This window comes from Raphanus sativus, chromosome 6 (assembly GCF_000801105.2).
Source record: "Raphanus sativus cultivar WK10039 chromosome 6, ASM80110v3, whole genome shotgun sequence".
In the NCBI taxonomy this organism is placed as follows: domain Eukaryota; kingdom Viridiplantae; phylum Streptophyta; class Magnoliopsida; order Brassicales; family Brassicaceae; genus Raphanus; species Raphanus sativus.
In genome coordinates this window covers 12853378-12868654 of record NC_079516.1, presented here as the reverse complement: position 1 = coordinate 12868654, position 15277 = coordinate 12853378, and the positions used below count along the sequence as shown (strand labels likewise).

General features: G+C 32.9%; 1 protein-coding gene, 2 long non-coding RNA genes and 1 pseudogene across 3 annotated transcripts; 1 reads left to right on the top strand and 3 right to left on the bottom strand.

Annotated features, from left to right (window-relative positions):
- Positions 1-1522: 1522 nt before the first annotated feature.
- Positions 1523-2093, bottom strand: LOC130495552 (40S ribosomal protein S20-2-like; annotated as a pseudogene).
- A 1647-nt stretch (positions 2094-3740) lies between these two features.
- Positions 3741-5007, top strand: LOC108833518 (uncharacterized). The gene is made up of 2 exons (XR_001946708.2): positions 3741-3915; positions 4564-5007. It is a non-coding gene; the product is annotated as an uncharacterized LOC108833518 (long non-coding RNA).
- Positions 5008-5251: 244 nt separating this feature from the next.
- On the bottom strand, positions 5252-7746 carry LOC108833517 (NAC domain-containing protein 101). The gene is made up of 3 exons (XM_018606932.2): positions 7616-7746; positions 6373-6557; positions 5252-6284 (listed from the first exon to the last, which is right to left on the bottom strand). The coding sequence occupies exons 2-3, from the start codon at positions 6530-6532 to the stop codon at positions 5401-5403; spliced, it is 1044 nt and encodes a 347-aa protein (XP_018462434.1). The 5' UTR covers positions 6533-6557; positions 7616-7746; the 3' UTR covers positions 5252-5400.
- A 6204-nt stretch (positions 7747-13950) lies between these two features.
- LOC130496239 (uncharacterized) lies at positions 13951-15271 on the bottom strand. The gene is made up of 5 exons (XR_008935347.1): positions 14989-15271; positions 14801-14837; positions 14677-14720; positions 14489-14571; positions 13951-14178 (listed from the first exon to the last, which is right to left on the bottom strand). It is a non-coding gene; the product is annotated as an uncharacterized LOC130496239 (long non-coding RNA).
- Positions 15272-15277: the final 6 nt, after the last annotated feature.

Here is a 15277-nt window from a genome sequence, read left to right as displayed (position 1 = left end):
TGTGATAATGTCACTCTTTTCGTGACTCATGCTATATGTTTTTTTTTTTTTTGTAAACTACACTCATGCTATATGTTGAATAATTATCTTAAAAACTAAACTGAAACAGATTAGATCAGATGTACCTTTCTGTTGGTTGATATTAAAATTATCTTAGTTGTGGTTGGAATGTAAGTATCGGCACTAGAATATGTATCGTAAATAGTTTAAATTACAATTTTATAGAGAAAATAGGTAAAAAGTCAAATCAAAACATGATTTAAAATTAGTTTATGACTTTTTCGTTAATACACAGTATTATTCTCTATAATTGAAAATGATAAATTTATAACATTTATTAATATAAACCACTAGTTTTGTTGTTCTTTATAAATTAGTTTATAATTTATATGTAGCAAAATATTCTTAATACAACCAAACTAAACCGGCTTTGAATCCTATTAGACAACAATATATGTAGTTTGTCATTATTTAACTGAATCTCTTCACAGTAACAAGAAGAGCACTCTATAAACCAATGTTCTAAACATTGGTTAAACGGTGCCTAGGAGATAAATTAGCCGAAACAATTTTCTTAGACTCCGATTTATAAAACTTCTATCGGTTTAAACCACTTTAAATGATTAAAACTAATCTAAATTAAACTAAACTAATATAAATTGATATAAATCTGTTAAATTAAGTAATAATGTTAGTGAAAATCCACATTTTTGTATAGTTTATTTTTTGTATATGTAAATTTTATAATTCATCAATATAATTTTATATTTAAACCCAAAAACTAAAATATCTAATAAAAATATAAAATATATATAAATAAACCAATAATTTGTTAATGTCTAAGTGCTGAATAATCTGTGTACTCGCTAGTTTCAAAACGTCTAATTACTTGGTCATTACTACAAGTCTAATTACTTGGTCATTACTACAAACAGTTCCTTATTTATTCGATTGAGGTATAAACAGAGATCACTTGGTCTGCTTTGTTACTGTTCTATGGACTGTTAAAGCCCCATAAATGAACTTGGTCCGTAAAAGAACATTGGCATTGTTGAATATTCCTTCTCTCAGCGAAACCACTAATAATGGCAATTAGCTGTTTATCTTGAGTGGTATGAAGACACTGAGTGTTGTATAGCGAAATGGCAATTATTTAAAGAATCTGCTGAGGTCAATCCCATGGAGGTGAATGCCTGGCTCTGCTTTGTAATCAATGTTCCATAGTTGATGTTAAGGTGATGGTTTCATGATGAAACTTAGACCATTGATCACTAGACTTTTTTTTTGTAAGACTCAATGATCACTAGACTAATAAACACATGTATATGCATGCTAAAACAGAGGTGTTTCTTATGCTAACAAATTTCGTCTTAGTGATGTGAGTGTTGTGCTACAAATGCAACAACTTTATTGCTAATAATCAAAACTATGAAGTAGCCGAACATGGTCATAATCAAAATCTTGATATATGAAAATAAACTCAACTAAGAAAGTATAGTTTCACTACAACAAAACGTTGGTTTTAATCCAAATCAACAGGAGAGATGTGTAGGCTCGAACCAGAGTGAAAGGGATTATATTTTCCACAAACAGAAAATAAAATAAAATGAAATCTAGAGTCGACGACGGTGACTTCAATGGTGATAGAAGTGATTTGCTTGACCACATCAGGAGAGCTGAAAAGATCAATCACTCGCTTGTGAACTCTAAGTTCGAATCTAACCCATGTGTTGGTTCCTGTTTTTAAAAATACAATGGTGAAGAGTTCAAGCAATGTCAAGAAACTAAAGCAACGAGCTTATTCTCATGTTCGTAGACCTATTGACCTAAGTGTAATAAACACATGCATATTATATATACCTTACACCACGAGGAGCTTTATGGGTAGTGATCTTAAGAACCTTTACGCATTGGCTAACTTGATTCATCTGCAAGATTTCTTTAAATACTATAAACTCAAATAAATGACCAAAATCAGAAAGGAAATATTCTAAAACACACACCTTTCTCAAGGTTCTTGACATTCCTAGTGGAGAGAGTAATCCTTATCTGTTCTCGAGTGGCTCTTCCAACCCTGCCTTCGTTGGCTTCATTGCTGCATAGCCATCTTTTCAACCTCTTCTTCAGTTCTTCTTCAAGTTACGAGGGAAGAAAAGGAGTAACAGAAAGCTAAAAATTTAACCTAGGAGTGAAAAGTTAAAACCCTATTCACGAGATTGTGAGGCCTAGTCACTAAAAAGTTTAGTTAGGCCTAAAACAATTAAGTTATAGCCCACTTAACTGGGCCTTAGGCAGTGTATATATTACTTCACACCTTCAGGATAGTTTTCATTATTTTATAGGTGTATGATAAGAATTTTGGAGGCCTAAAGCGATATTTAATAATATGATTCTATTTACATTTAATTAAAGACAATATAGAACACAAAGTAGAGTTAAAGATAAAATAAAAATACGTTTATAGTTATTTTTCTAATTACATTGATTTTAAAGTATACTAGATTCGGACCCGCCCTTTTAAAGGGCGGGTATATTTTATGTATTAAATCTTTTTGAGAAATTTAATTTTTTATATTTGTGTTATTTTTTTGTAATTATATTTATTTTTAATATTAATTTAATATAATTTTTGGTAACTATATTAAATATGTCAAGTTCCATAACTATACATTTGTGCTATATACATTTTAAAATTTATTTTTCAACTTTATTCTTAAAATTTGCAATATATTATATTTTCTTAGTGACCTAACATAATTAGTCAAGAATATTCGTATCCAAAAGACCCTACTTGAAATCGACCCGAAAAATCAAAGTCTCATACTCTATAAGACCTCGCATATATACTCAAACGATTCTTAATGTGTTATATCCGAAAACTATTATCAAATCCAACATGCACTGAAAATTAAAATGAAATCCAACTGGCACCCAAAACCGAACAAATTTTTTGAAAATGTTTTAAAAAATAATTTTTAATATTATGTTATATATATATATATATATGTAAATGGTTTAATATAGTCTTCACTAAATTTACATAAAATCACATTTGAGAAATATTTTTTATTCGAATAATATATTTAAACCCTGTTAAATTAAATGAATTTATATGAATATAGATTTGACTCCTAGAATGTTTTTGTTAGTTAAATAAATACTCAGAATTAAAATTAGATATCGAGCATATTATTAGGTAATAAATAGAAACAAAGAAAAAATACAAAAGTATAATTACCATTTTAAATAAAGAAAAGCATATACGTAATACTATTTTCTTGGGATAAGCGTTGAAGTTACTATAATTATGGAGTAAAAAGATATATCACATTATATTTAAATGCAGTTTGGCTATTCCACGTGGTATTAAGAGGTGGTTATTTAATTGCAGTTACATAATAGATATACACTAAATATATATCAATAATTAGAAGGTAGTTATAAAATAAATTGGACTTAACTATTATCAACTGGACATGTTCCAGATTTAATAGTATTGATGTTATTTTGAAGAATAGAAGAACGTCCAACAATAAATTAAAAGGACAAGCAATATTACTACTGTGGACCGCACACATGAGATTTACCTCGCAAACTCCAAAGGAACCCAACGGCTACTTCCCGTTTGTAACGGCTACTTCTTCGTTTGTAACGGCTACTTTTCTGTTTGTAACGGCTATCTGCTTTCAAAATTTCATTATATAATCTGAGAGAGTGAGAACTTCCGTCCACATCGAAGTAGATAGAGAGAGAGTTTCAAAGGAGGATTGACTTTTGTTTGATATCAATGTTTATTCCACAGATGCAGAGAGAGAGAGAGAGTTTCAAAGGAAAGTGCAAGAAGCTTTTAATTACCTCTTTTGAGGATGATGAGGAGTCGCGAGTCTGTTCTTGGCAAAGTTTCCTTTTGGTGAGGTACATTATCCACTTTTCTTTGTACATTTTTTTATATAGCATACAAACTGTTTTTTTTTTTGTCAAAACTTTGTTTTCAAAATTGTAAAGTTATTTAGGGGAAATTATTGATTACTAGACTGATAATGGAAAAAACTTATGTGTAATTTGTGAAAACAAATAGAACATGTCTCCTGTCGTTAAGATTGTTAGAGATGATTATGTTTCATTTCCCTTGACACTTACTATCACTTAGCTTTTCTATATCAAATCTTGTAATAAATTGTTTCCCCTGCCGTATTTACAAGTTTCGGTCTCATTTTTCCTCTTGCTTGTTTATATATGTATATATTTTTTTTTTTAAATTCCAAGTTTTTTTTTGGGAAAAATTCTTGATTACTTGATTGATAATGAGAAAACTTATGTGTAATTTGTGAAAACAAATAGAACAGTCATCCCTGTCATTGATCGTTAGAGATTGATATGTTTTATTTGATTCGACACTTAATGATCACTTGAGTATTTTTCTAATCGATCTTGAAATAAAGACTTTTTCCTCTCGTATTTCGACAACGTCTCTTCTTTTTTTTCTATATAGATACCTTACTGTTTTTTTGTGTTTTTGTTTTAATTTCTTGTTGTGTTCTTTGCTTTGGTGATTGGTGGAAGGGAGTATGCGAGTGGGAAAGATGCAACAGACACACGGCAACCATCTTCCACGGACGTTCAGTACTATCCGCAAAGAAACTGTTGAGGGAGTGACTCAGCCGTTGAGGGAGTGACTCAGATTGTACAGATGCTTGAAACAGAAGAAGAGTGATGGAACTATGACAGAACGTGATTCAGAGGCTGTTCTGTTGTGTCTGGGAATAATTGATTAGCCTCTTTTGTTTGCTTGTTACGACTGAGAAACAAAACTTAATGGGAGTGAGTTGAAAAAAGAGTGTGTGTTTATCAGTTTCATCTCGAATATTCTCTCTTGTGTCTTCTTATAGTGTGTGTTCTATCAGTTTATATGTAATCCCAAACTTGTAAACTCTGTTTCTCAAATTGCTTTTGTTTAGATTCTGCTTGTGTCCTTATTATAATTTTGATACTTGTGTTTTCTTGAAAGATGACATAATTTATTTGCGTGTGTTTAACGTAGTACATAATAACCATATTTAGAGATACTTCTAGTCTTTTGTTTTATCAGTTTATATGTAATCCCAAACTTGTAGACTCGCCCAAATTGCTTTTGTTTAAATTCTGCTTGTGTCCTTACAGTTTTGATACTTGTGTTGAGATTCTTCAAAGATGACATCATTTTTTTGGGTGTGTTTAACGTAAGTACATAACCATATTTTGAAATATTTATAGTCTTTGTTTATATATTTCACAAAACTAAGTAAACCAAATTTCATATAAAATTATAATTAGTAATCGTTATATGTAATCAATAAGCATGAGCCTCAATTAGTTATATATAGAGAGGCATTCTAATTCACACATGTCTGAGGATGGAACTTAGGTGTTTGTATTTTGAGGCCAAGAGTAGAAGGAACATGGAGAAGAAGAGGAAGATGCATTCATAGAAGTCATTGTTGCTTGCTCTTCAGAGAGATGATGAAATGTTTCATTGGAAGAATTATCAGATGGATCTTTGTTAACTTCTTCCTCTTCTTGGCTCATGATTAGCTGAGAAGCAACTAACTTGTCAAGAGTTTGCCAATCCATCATATGGTCATTATGATCATCATTGAGTAGTAATCCTGATTGATGATGATGATCAGTATTTGTGTTCATCATAATCATATGATCATCATCATTAGTAATAATATGACCATGATGATCATCTTCATCATCTCCTTGCACAAGTGTAGTTGGTGTTGCGTTGATCGTGCTGAGTACAACACCATATGGATCATTGTCATTATGATGTAATGATGATGATGAGCCTTGGAACATTCTTGGACTCTCTAAATCAGGTAGATGGTAGTAACTACCATTAGCTAGATCCATTTGTTGCGTGAACCAATTTGATTCTTGTCCTGATGATCCCATCATTGTTCTTGGATTGTTGTAACTTATCGTGGTTAGTTTCTTCTTAAAAGCACGGCAAACCACCCATCCTTCCTCATGAGGTGGTCCATTTTCATCGGTCTCAAGACGATATTCATGCATTATCCAATCGGACTTCTGACCATTTGGGGCCCGACCTTTGTAAAACACAAGAGTCTTCCTCATCCCGACAAGCTCTTGCTTCGAGTATATAGCCTTGTCCCGACCCGTTGCTTTCCAAAATCCCGAGCCCGTTGCTCTATTGGTTCGTGTCCCAGTTGGATACTTCTTGTCTTTGTGGCTATAGAAATACCATTCCCTCTCTTCTCCTGTCCCTCTTCCACATAACTCTGTATATTCAAAAAACATTATCGACTATAAGATGCGATCATGTGAATTACTATATATCTAACATACATAACATATTAACATACATACCTTGTATGTCCCATGGCTCGATTTTGTAGAGATCAACATCTTTGATCACATCAACTTGCATTCCTGGAAACGCAACTTTCTTCTTAAGATAATAGTCAACGAGTTCTTCATCGGTCGGATGAAACCGATAGCCGGGAGGAATATGTGAAAGACTCTCCATTTGATCCTTTTGTTATTATATTTCTCTGCAATATGTGGAAATTTATAACATATCATCATCGGTAGATAAAAAAAGATATGCATGTAATGAATATGAAATCAAATATTCAAGAAAGTCTAATAGCGATATATCTTTATTTTCACACTCGTAATTATCACTAAAGTAAATACTTGATCCATTTCGTTATGATGATTTCTTTTAATTATGAAAATGATACGTTTAAATACTCATAATATCTCGATTGAACTAAATTATACACATAAAATATTAAAAAGGTAAAAAAAAAAGAATTATGATATGCATGGTTTTAAACTAGTAGTTAACTTTCCATAATCTGCGTGAATGAACCTATTATTACTTCCCACATTTTTCATGTGTGCACTATGGCTGCAACTGGAATGTCATTTTGTGGAATGAATTTGTTTGGAATGCATCATTCCATGGAATTCCAGAAAATATCTACCAGTTACAATGAAAACTTTCCAAAGTCAATTCCATATATTCCATTTTTGGAATGGAACATAAAATTAAATCCTTTGTAAAATCTATCCCTTTTGTTCAGAACTAGAAACGTTCATGAATGTGTGGAATATGTGGAATGCAATATTCCATTCATAGATTCAGTTTTAATTCCATTTAACCCATCGTTCCATTTTTCTGTATTCCACAAATTATCATTCCTTCTATTCCTACTATTCTTTTTTGGAACAACCAGTTATACCCTATATATATTTTTTTGGAACACAAACTTACTTTCATTCATTATCAAACTATTTCACTACCATAAAAAGAGGGAATTATACATCCTCTTTGGCCATAAGCATAACATACAACACATAAATAGTCTAATAAAGATAAGTCTTCAACATTTAAGAAGGTTTCATACGTGAATTAAGTATACATAGACATTCCGACAATAAAAAGAGAGAAAAACAATGTAATCGTCCTGTCCTTCAAATAAAAAAAGAAGAAAATAGTTGTACTTATAATAATAAGTGATATTAACATTTACGATACTACCTAATGTTTTGTAACATCACGTAATCTAGAAACAGATGGTTCTGTGTACTGAAATAAACTTACTTGGATCTTCTTTATGCAAGATTTATAAGTATTCGATTCTTCTTTTTCTTTTCTTGGTTCCTCGTAGCTTTTTGACAAACCAAAAGCTAGCGTTTTGTTTTGTTTATGTTGAGATCATGAAAAACTTGAGAGTATTCTGATAATGGTGGACTCTCTAGGTTATATGTAGACATATTTATAGGCACATAAATGTAAACTGAGACAAAAACTCTCATGATTTAAAAGGAAATGTTTTTCTTATGTGATATTTTTCCATATTATATTAACGGAAGATTCTATTTGGATTTTTGGGGGTCCTTAATTATAACTAAGCTATCATTGTCTTCCTCTCTCTACCTGAAGTGTTGCATAAGTTTTCACTTTCTATGTGTGTGTAATGGAGAAGTAATGTGATCTTTTAGAACTATCTCTACCAACTATTGAATGCGACGTTTTCCATTTAATTATATGAGCAGATTAATTACTCATGTCGCTCAGCGTTTTGGGGTGGTAGGCCATTTTGGCCGCAATAGTCCCTTTTTGTGGTTCGGCCGATGGTGAGTTCACACCGCTCTAAAAAAAGTGCATGCTTTTTTTTTTTGTGGTGCATGTTTATTTTTGTTAACCCATTCGTTACGTTTTTGGACGATGCAAGCCCTACTTTTTTATGTTGGCGTTGATCATGACATATATAACACAATATAATATTTGTCGTTCATGTAGTTTTTTTTGTTTGAAAGCATCGCTCACGTAGGTTGATAGATTCGTCTGGTGAAATTGATACACATGTTCTTTGCTTCTTTTGAAACCTTTAAGATAATGTGTTGTTTTAGTATCATGTCATCTTAGTGATCTCGATCATGGTTATAAATGTTTTTATGAACTTTACCTCGCGGTACATACAGTGGCGGACTGGGAGGAATATATAATGTCGAAACATAAATTCTGGTGTAAAAAAAAGAATTAGTTCAATTTAATTACCTATAAGCCTTAAAGAAAAAAAATTATGGGGTGTCAATTGCACCACCTTTGTTGCAACTTGAAAGTAGGTAACCTTATAAGTTATAAGATAACCACTAGTTGATTTAGCATTTGAAATTTACAGCTATTTAATAAAATCAACTGTATCGAAAAACTCGATTATATAATCAACTTCTCAAGTTAGTAGGGTATGGTTTCTAGAGCCAATGTGTATATCTTGATGAGCTTAAACTATTATTATGTGATGTTTGTACAACATATGAAGTGTTTTGTTTTACATTTTTCAAATAAAACAGTTTTGTTTTGTTTTAATATATGATATTATAAAAGGAGAAATGAACCCAAGAGAGAACAAAAAATAATTGTTGACACCAAAACAAAACAGTAAGATAAGTAAAGAAAACAAGTTTAAAAAAAAAAAAAAGATAAGTAAAGAAATTCAGTAATAAATAACGTGGCGTGACATGAGTGGTTACGTAATAACACAGGGAACATCATCGCGGCTAAAAAGCTTCTTATCTCCTTCGGTGCTGGCCCCATTTTACTCCCATTGGTCCCCCACACAAATTCTACTTCTTTACATCCAGGTTGTTTAAAAAAAGAACTAAAATTAATTATCTGACCAAAAAATAAAAGAATTAATAGTTCATCACATAAAACATGCAACATTCGACAGAGATTATGATGATAAATCTTCAAATTTCAAGACAAATATACTTTCAGTATGCTGGTAAAATTCAACTCAGTTTCCATCGAAGGTTAAATAGGTTATACGATCAAAAGTTGATAGAATTTTTTTTGTCAGTTACCCAATTAAATTAGATCAAGTGTTGGTCAAATAAACCAATTTCCCGATGAACATTTTCGTTTGTTCATGTTTAGTATATATGGAAGAAAACAAAGCTTTTGATGCTTGTTTTTCTCGCTAACTAGTATGTCCAACCATTTTTACTCTGAAAAATATGAATCAGTTTCATGTTTTCAAAATCTTTCTGTAATCTTTGGAACAGCTCCATTTCTGTTGTGAATGTTGCAAATGTTAACGAGTCCATCAGATTCATAGTCATGTCCAATAAATCTGAGCAGTCAATCTGTTTCAAACTGGATTAAAATATTTTTTTCTCTCATGTATGAAACTATCCAAAGTAAACATTTCATTTTAGTATGTAAGGCTAAGAGGCTCCCATCGCATAGCTATAATCTAAAAGATTCAAAATCTATTTGATCCTTTAGACTACATCCTATATCATTGACAATGTTACTATCAATTTATAAAGCATCAATTTGACAGGTAAAGATTCGAGGTATCTAAAAGAACACTATTTCAACCTTTGTAATAGAAAGATTCTCATGATCCTTGTTCGCTTCTTTTTCCCATTAGCTTTTCTCTAATATTCCGTCTCAAAAGATGCAAGTTGAAGAGTTTTATCGAATATACGATTTTCATTAAAGAGTCGATAGATTATACTTGAATAAAGCAATGATCAGAGCAATTAGAGGATCATATGGATCATTAGATTCTACAGGGATATATATTATGACCTAATGCTAGACCTTATATTATCTTATGTACTTTATGGTCATTTTCTTTTTGACGGCATTTTTCCTTTTTTTTTACAATTTTTACTTTTCTCCTATGCCTGTGAAATTGCAATTAATATATGAAAACAAAATGGTGTTAAGAAAAATGAAAACAAAATAAAAGGTTGTTCTTAAGCAGTACGTTTCTATCTCCAACTCTCCACTTGAAGACACTATGATTATTCCTATAGTTTCTATATCATTTTGAGTGATTTTATTTTAGTATGGTCTATATATAATATATACACAAACACTTTATTCTCATTTGCTGGGTTGGTATTTTTAATTGTACAGCAGCATATATACATATTCATGCAGTTGTAGAAAATATTAAATTGTATGACGGAAAAAGAAATGAAAATAATATAGCTTAAACTATATATAAGTGACATGAAATTATAATTTAACTTATATCTTTGAAATGTTAATATTCAGATTCAAATCAGGTAGAGGGAGTTAAATCGGATAACGTTATACGGTTATGAGGAATGGTTCTCTGTTTAGGGCAAGTCAAGAACAAGTAAAATAAAATGTTGAAAGTTTCCTCTTTTTTTTGAAACACCAATTTCATTCATACTTGAACATCCAAACTACAATTTAAAAGAAAGCTGTTAAGAACTCTCCAAACAAAAGACCATACAACATTAAAGATAGCAAACGCTCTAAGATAGGAAGACAGCGAATCCACAGCAAGACTCGGATGCGTCAATACAAAGTTTACGACATTGCCGAAACCTTGAGAAATAGTCACCGTATATCGTGACGTTGATATCCAATCCGCACTTCGGAATATCATCGGGATGAAATCCGTTGCATCTTCAGGCCCCAAACGAACCGCTACACAAGATAACAAAACGGCTATAGATATGGAAAAACACCTCCGTTCAAAGATTGGAAGAAAAGCACTCCTCAAAAAGGAGGCAGATGGTGATGATGATGAGCCCGATGAATCCACCGGTAAATGAGCAAAAGATAGACTCTTCCACAAAGAGAGATATTCCTGTAAAAGCAATTCAGTTTCTGTAAAAATCTTGATGAATCCACCAATAATTTTCAGGAAAATAGCCAAGTAGACCAAGATCCCCCACTGATTAGTGGGCTGTGAAACTAGGCTGAAAAAACTGAAGTTAAACACAGATGGGCTTATGAAGCCCACTAACAATTTGTTTTGGCCCCATTCAGCAAGAGAGACAGCAGTAGAGTGGCCTGGCCGGTGGATCTCCTCGGAATCCCGGAGAGGACCGCCAGCACCTGAGTTTGGCGAACTGGATCTGGTGGGAGAAGTCAGGGAGGGGCTCGTCCTTATCAGGTAGCAAGATATCGGTACTAAAACATTGGAAAACAGTGGAACCCCACATTCACAAGAGTATAGATTACCGTGACCGAGTACTAGATGTGGTAGAGATGGCGGAGATGGCGGACGACATTGTCGAGGAGGCGTAGATCTAGAGGTTTGGGGGTGACTAAGTCTGAACGGCATGATGGAGAAGTGGGGAGTCCCCCAAGAGATCACGGATCCGGAGTCCCAGATTCTGAAACCAAGAAGCGAGCGGTGGAAACGAATGAAACACGGTGGTGAACGAGCTAAAGACAATGAATAGCAGAATACAGAACTGAGAACCCGACGCCGGCGGCCAAAGGTCTCACCGGCGTCGAGAGAGATGATGTTTGTCGGCTTCTCGATTGTCGGGCCCGAGAGAGAAATTAGGGCGAACTCACGTTTTGCTTTTTTTTTATTTGTAAGGTCTATTGTTGAAAGTTTCCTCTATATGAAACATAAATCTCACTTCAATAAAAAGATCTCAAACGTATTATAAAAAAAGTGATCTCAACTCAAACGTTCACTTTCTAGTTTTTACGAGCATACAATTTCACAAAACAAGAATTTCATATTCTGAATAATTTTACTGGAAGATGGGACCGACAAACCGACTGTACTGAGTACATTTGTAAGTTTCACATTCAGGAAACTGAGAAAGTGACAGATACAAACGAAACCATCATATCACACGTTTTCTTTTCCCAAAACCGGGCTTGATATCGGTTAAACTGGTTTGATCCTAACAGGTAAAGTCACACTAGTATATCTTGTGCTTGTAGCCGCTGAGGCTGGTCCCACTTGAAAGTATATGATTGGGCTCGTGAGTCGGGCGTGGTCCTAGCCACTGTCAAGTCAGGCATCGCCATCAAACCACCGTTGTTTCCGGTCTAATGAGTGGGCCTTAGTGGACCCGCTATCATTTTATGGGCCCAAAGTAAAGAACTAGACTCTGTGAACTAGTTTTTATTTATGTATACACTCATCCATATTTTATTGGACGATATCTTACATACATGCACATGACACATGTAAGAATTTGCATTAGTAGCAAAATAACCCTTAGAAGTGTAGAAAACAAAAAGAAAAGTAGTGTTTTGATAAAGATCAAAGCGATATTATCTTGGTTAATGGTTATGGTTATGGTTTGGTGAATTCGTTTGAACAATCTAGCGAGTATAATAAGAACATGCGGTGAAAAGTAGATTGATTTCCACTTGGTTTGGAGTAGACTCATTCAAATTTACGTAGAAAAATGCTTGGAAGTCTAATTAATTAGTGGAAAACAATTATAGTTACATATTCGAAAGAAAAAGATGATGAGGTGTGAATTTCTATAATTTCCTTGAAAAATTATTGGTTAATTTTGGAGTTGCGGAATTCATTCCTCTACCAAAATGTACCCATGGTCATATAAGCATATAAGGATATGCCGACAGAAAAATAGAAAGCACAGGGCACATTAAAGTTTAAGAAACTTATAAATATAAGGGGGAATTGGAAAAAAGAGACATTTTAAACTTTTGTTTGTCCATTTAAGATTTTTCATATTTTTGACAATTTTTGACATGTTTTGCCCTTCGTTTATGGGAAAAATAATAAACATAACTTTAAAAATGTAAAAAAATATGAAAATGATTGGAAACATAGGCATGATAATTTATATGTTTAAATTTATTTTTAAAAAAATAGAGAATCATATTTTATTTTCTCTTCTAGCTAATATAGGATACACATTCTGTTAGTCTGCTTAATCCAGAAAACGGATACTAAGTTTAATACATAGATATAGCTTGGGTATATATCGTAAACTAAAGTTTCTTTTACCTTATATCTGAGCTAGAATTAGTTGCTTCACAATCTAGCAATATGTCTTCAGTGTACCAGTATATATATAACGATATATAGCCTGAACTCTATGTTGTACCTTACTTGGATGTTGTGTCATAAACTCTTCTGCCTTTTACCTTATGTGACGCCTAAGAAAGAATATGCGTTGCATGTGTTGTATTGTGTTCTGAGTTAGGTATATTGCATATTCTAGGCAAATCCGAAAAATATGGAAATTTCCATTTTCGATTTTAGATGTTTCCTAAATCTACTCTAAAAATCTCTGAAAATATTTTCTTGATATCCCACATTTTTCTCCTCCATGATCCCCTTCTCTTTGTTCTTTGTGTTTATCTCTTATTCACTGCCATATCTTCTCTTCTCTCTTATCTTTTCTCTCTTCTCTCTATCAACATGATTCTAATATATGTTAAATATGGTGAATAGATGGCTAGTTCCAGCGGCGAGTGGAGTTTCATGGTAGACAAAGACAGGTGTGGTCGAATGATTCCATTAGAAACTACTACTCTGTTTAGCTTGTGCTATGTTAAAGTACCAGTTCGATAGCATTTTATTAGTTGTGCAATTGTATAACTTCTAATAGCAGAAAACAATTGTTATTATAGCATTATTAAAAAAATAAAAATATAATTTTAAAATTTATATATCGAAATTGTTTACAAACTTCTTTTCAAAAAAAAAAAACCTATACACAAAATTCTATACCTAAAGTTCTATCTCCTTACGCCCGCACCACACCACGACCGACGCCGTAATAACGAGTTCTCTAACGTCGCCGTCTTCCAGTCACACACCCTCTAAACCTAATGTCCCAGAGGCTAACGACCACGCTTTTGCTACCTCCTCTTAGCAGCTGAAACAGAGTTACATAAGAATATGAAGATACAAAATATTTTTAATCAGCATCCTTGCCATTAAGTAGAAGCATCAACTACCATCCAGATCAACGAAACAAATGACAAAAGGTTAAATACCTCCAAGCCCGATCAACGAAACACATGAGATATAAATAAACCAAAACATAAAGAGGTTCAAGTGTGGTAGAATGCTCTATCAAGAACAAGCTTTGATATGTTGAATCAAAGTTAAAATTATTAGCTCAAAAGAAATGTCAAACTGAGAAAAAATAAGTTAAAGTCATTATGTAAAAGTTAAGTATATACCTCATGCTCACGATTCTCAAACGTCTTCCGTAGTTAATCTCCAACAATGAGTCAATAATAGTTTCTTTCACCATTCTTTTTTGCTGCACATAAACACGTTTTTCATTGTTATTATTATAATAAAATTTATTCAACAAGTGCTAATCAGTGATAACTTAGCTCCTAATAAAACAAGCACAATCTCTTACCTTGTACAGACCGATAAGATCTCTGGAGGTTTCATGTTCAAGACCTTGGTAATATAATAATTGTTGACGTTAAGTTGCAGTGAGTGGAAAAGTTTCTGAACTTAAATTGGTTGAGCAAGCTTACCATTGCTCAAATACTTGTGCCTTCCACCAACAACAATCTTCAAAGGTAGCCAAAAGACAAAGAAAGAAGAAAAGCAAATCAAGCTGAGACCTTTTTCAGCATAGTCTCATAACAGTCTAATGAACCAAATAATTTTAAGCTTTTAAGTAGAGAGATAACTAAGTAGAAAGAAAAGAGAATTAACTTACACAAGAGAAAACCAAATCTCGAACCATTGCTTGCCCTTTGCTAGAATCCACCAATGAGAACCGCCTTCGACGCTGCTCCGCCTTGCCACCGGAGACGAGAGAGAGAACGAGGTGTGATGGAGATGAGGAGATGCAATGAAACCCTAACAAGAAATCTGGAATGGAAACAAGTAAATTTGAATCCTATAATCAGTAGAAGAAGAAACAAATTCTCAAAAATCGACATGTGGATCAAGGCCTGTTTGAGACCAGTGACGATGGAGACGAACCGGCGATGGAGACGAACTCA

Excerpts from the sequence above, each read along its gene's own strand:
- LOC108833517 (XM_018606932.2), bottom strand. The coding sequence starts at position 6,532 with ATGGAGAGTCTTTCACATATTCCTCCCGGCTATCGGTTTCATCCGACC. Across the intron at positions 6,285-6,372 it reads CGAGCCATGGGACATACAAG|AGTTATGTGGAAGAGGGACA; the intron begins GTATGTATGTTA and ends TTGAATATACAG.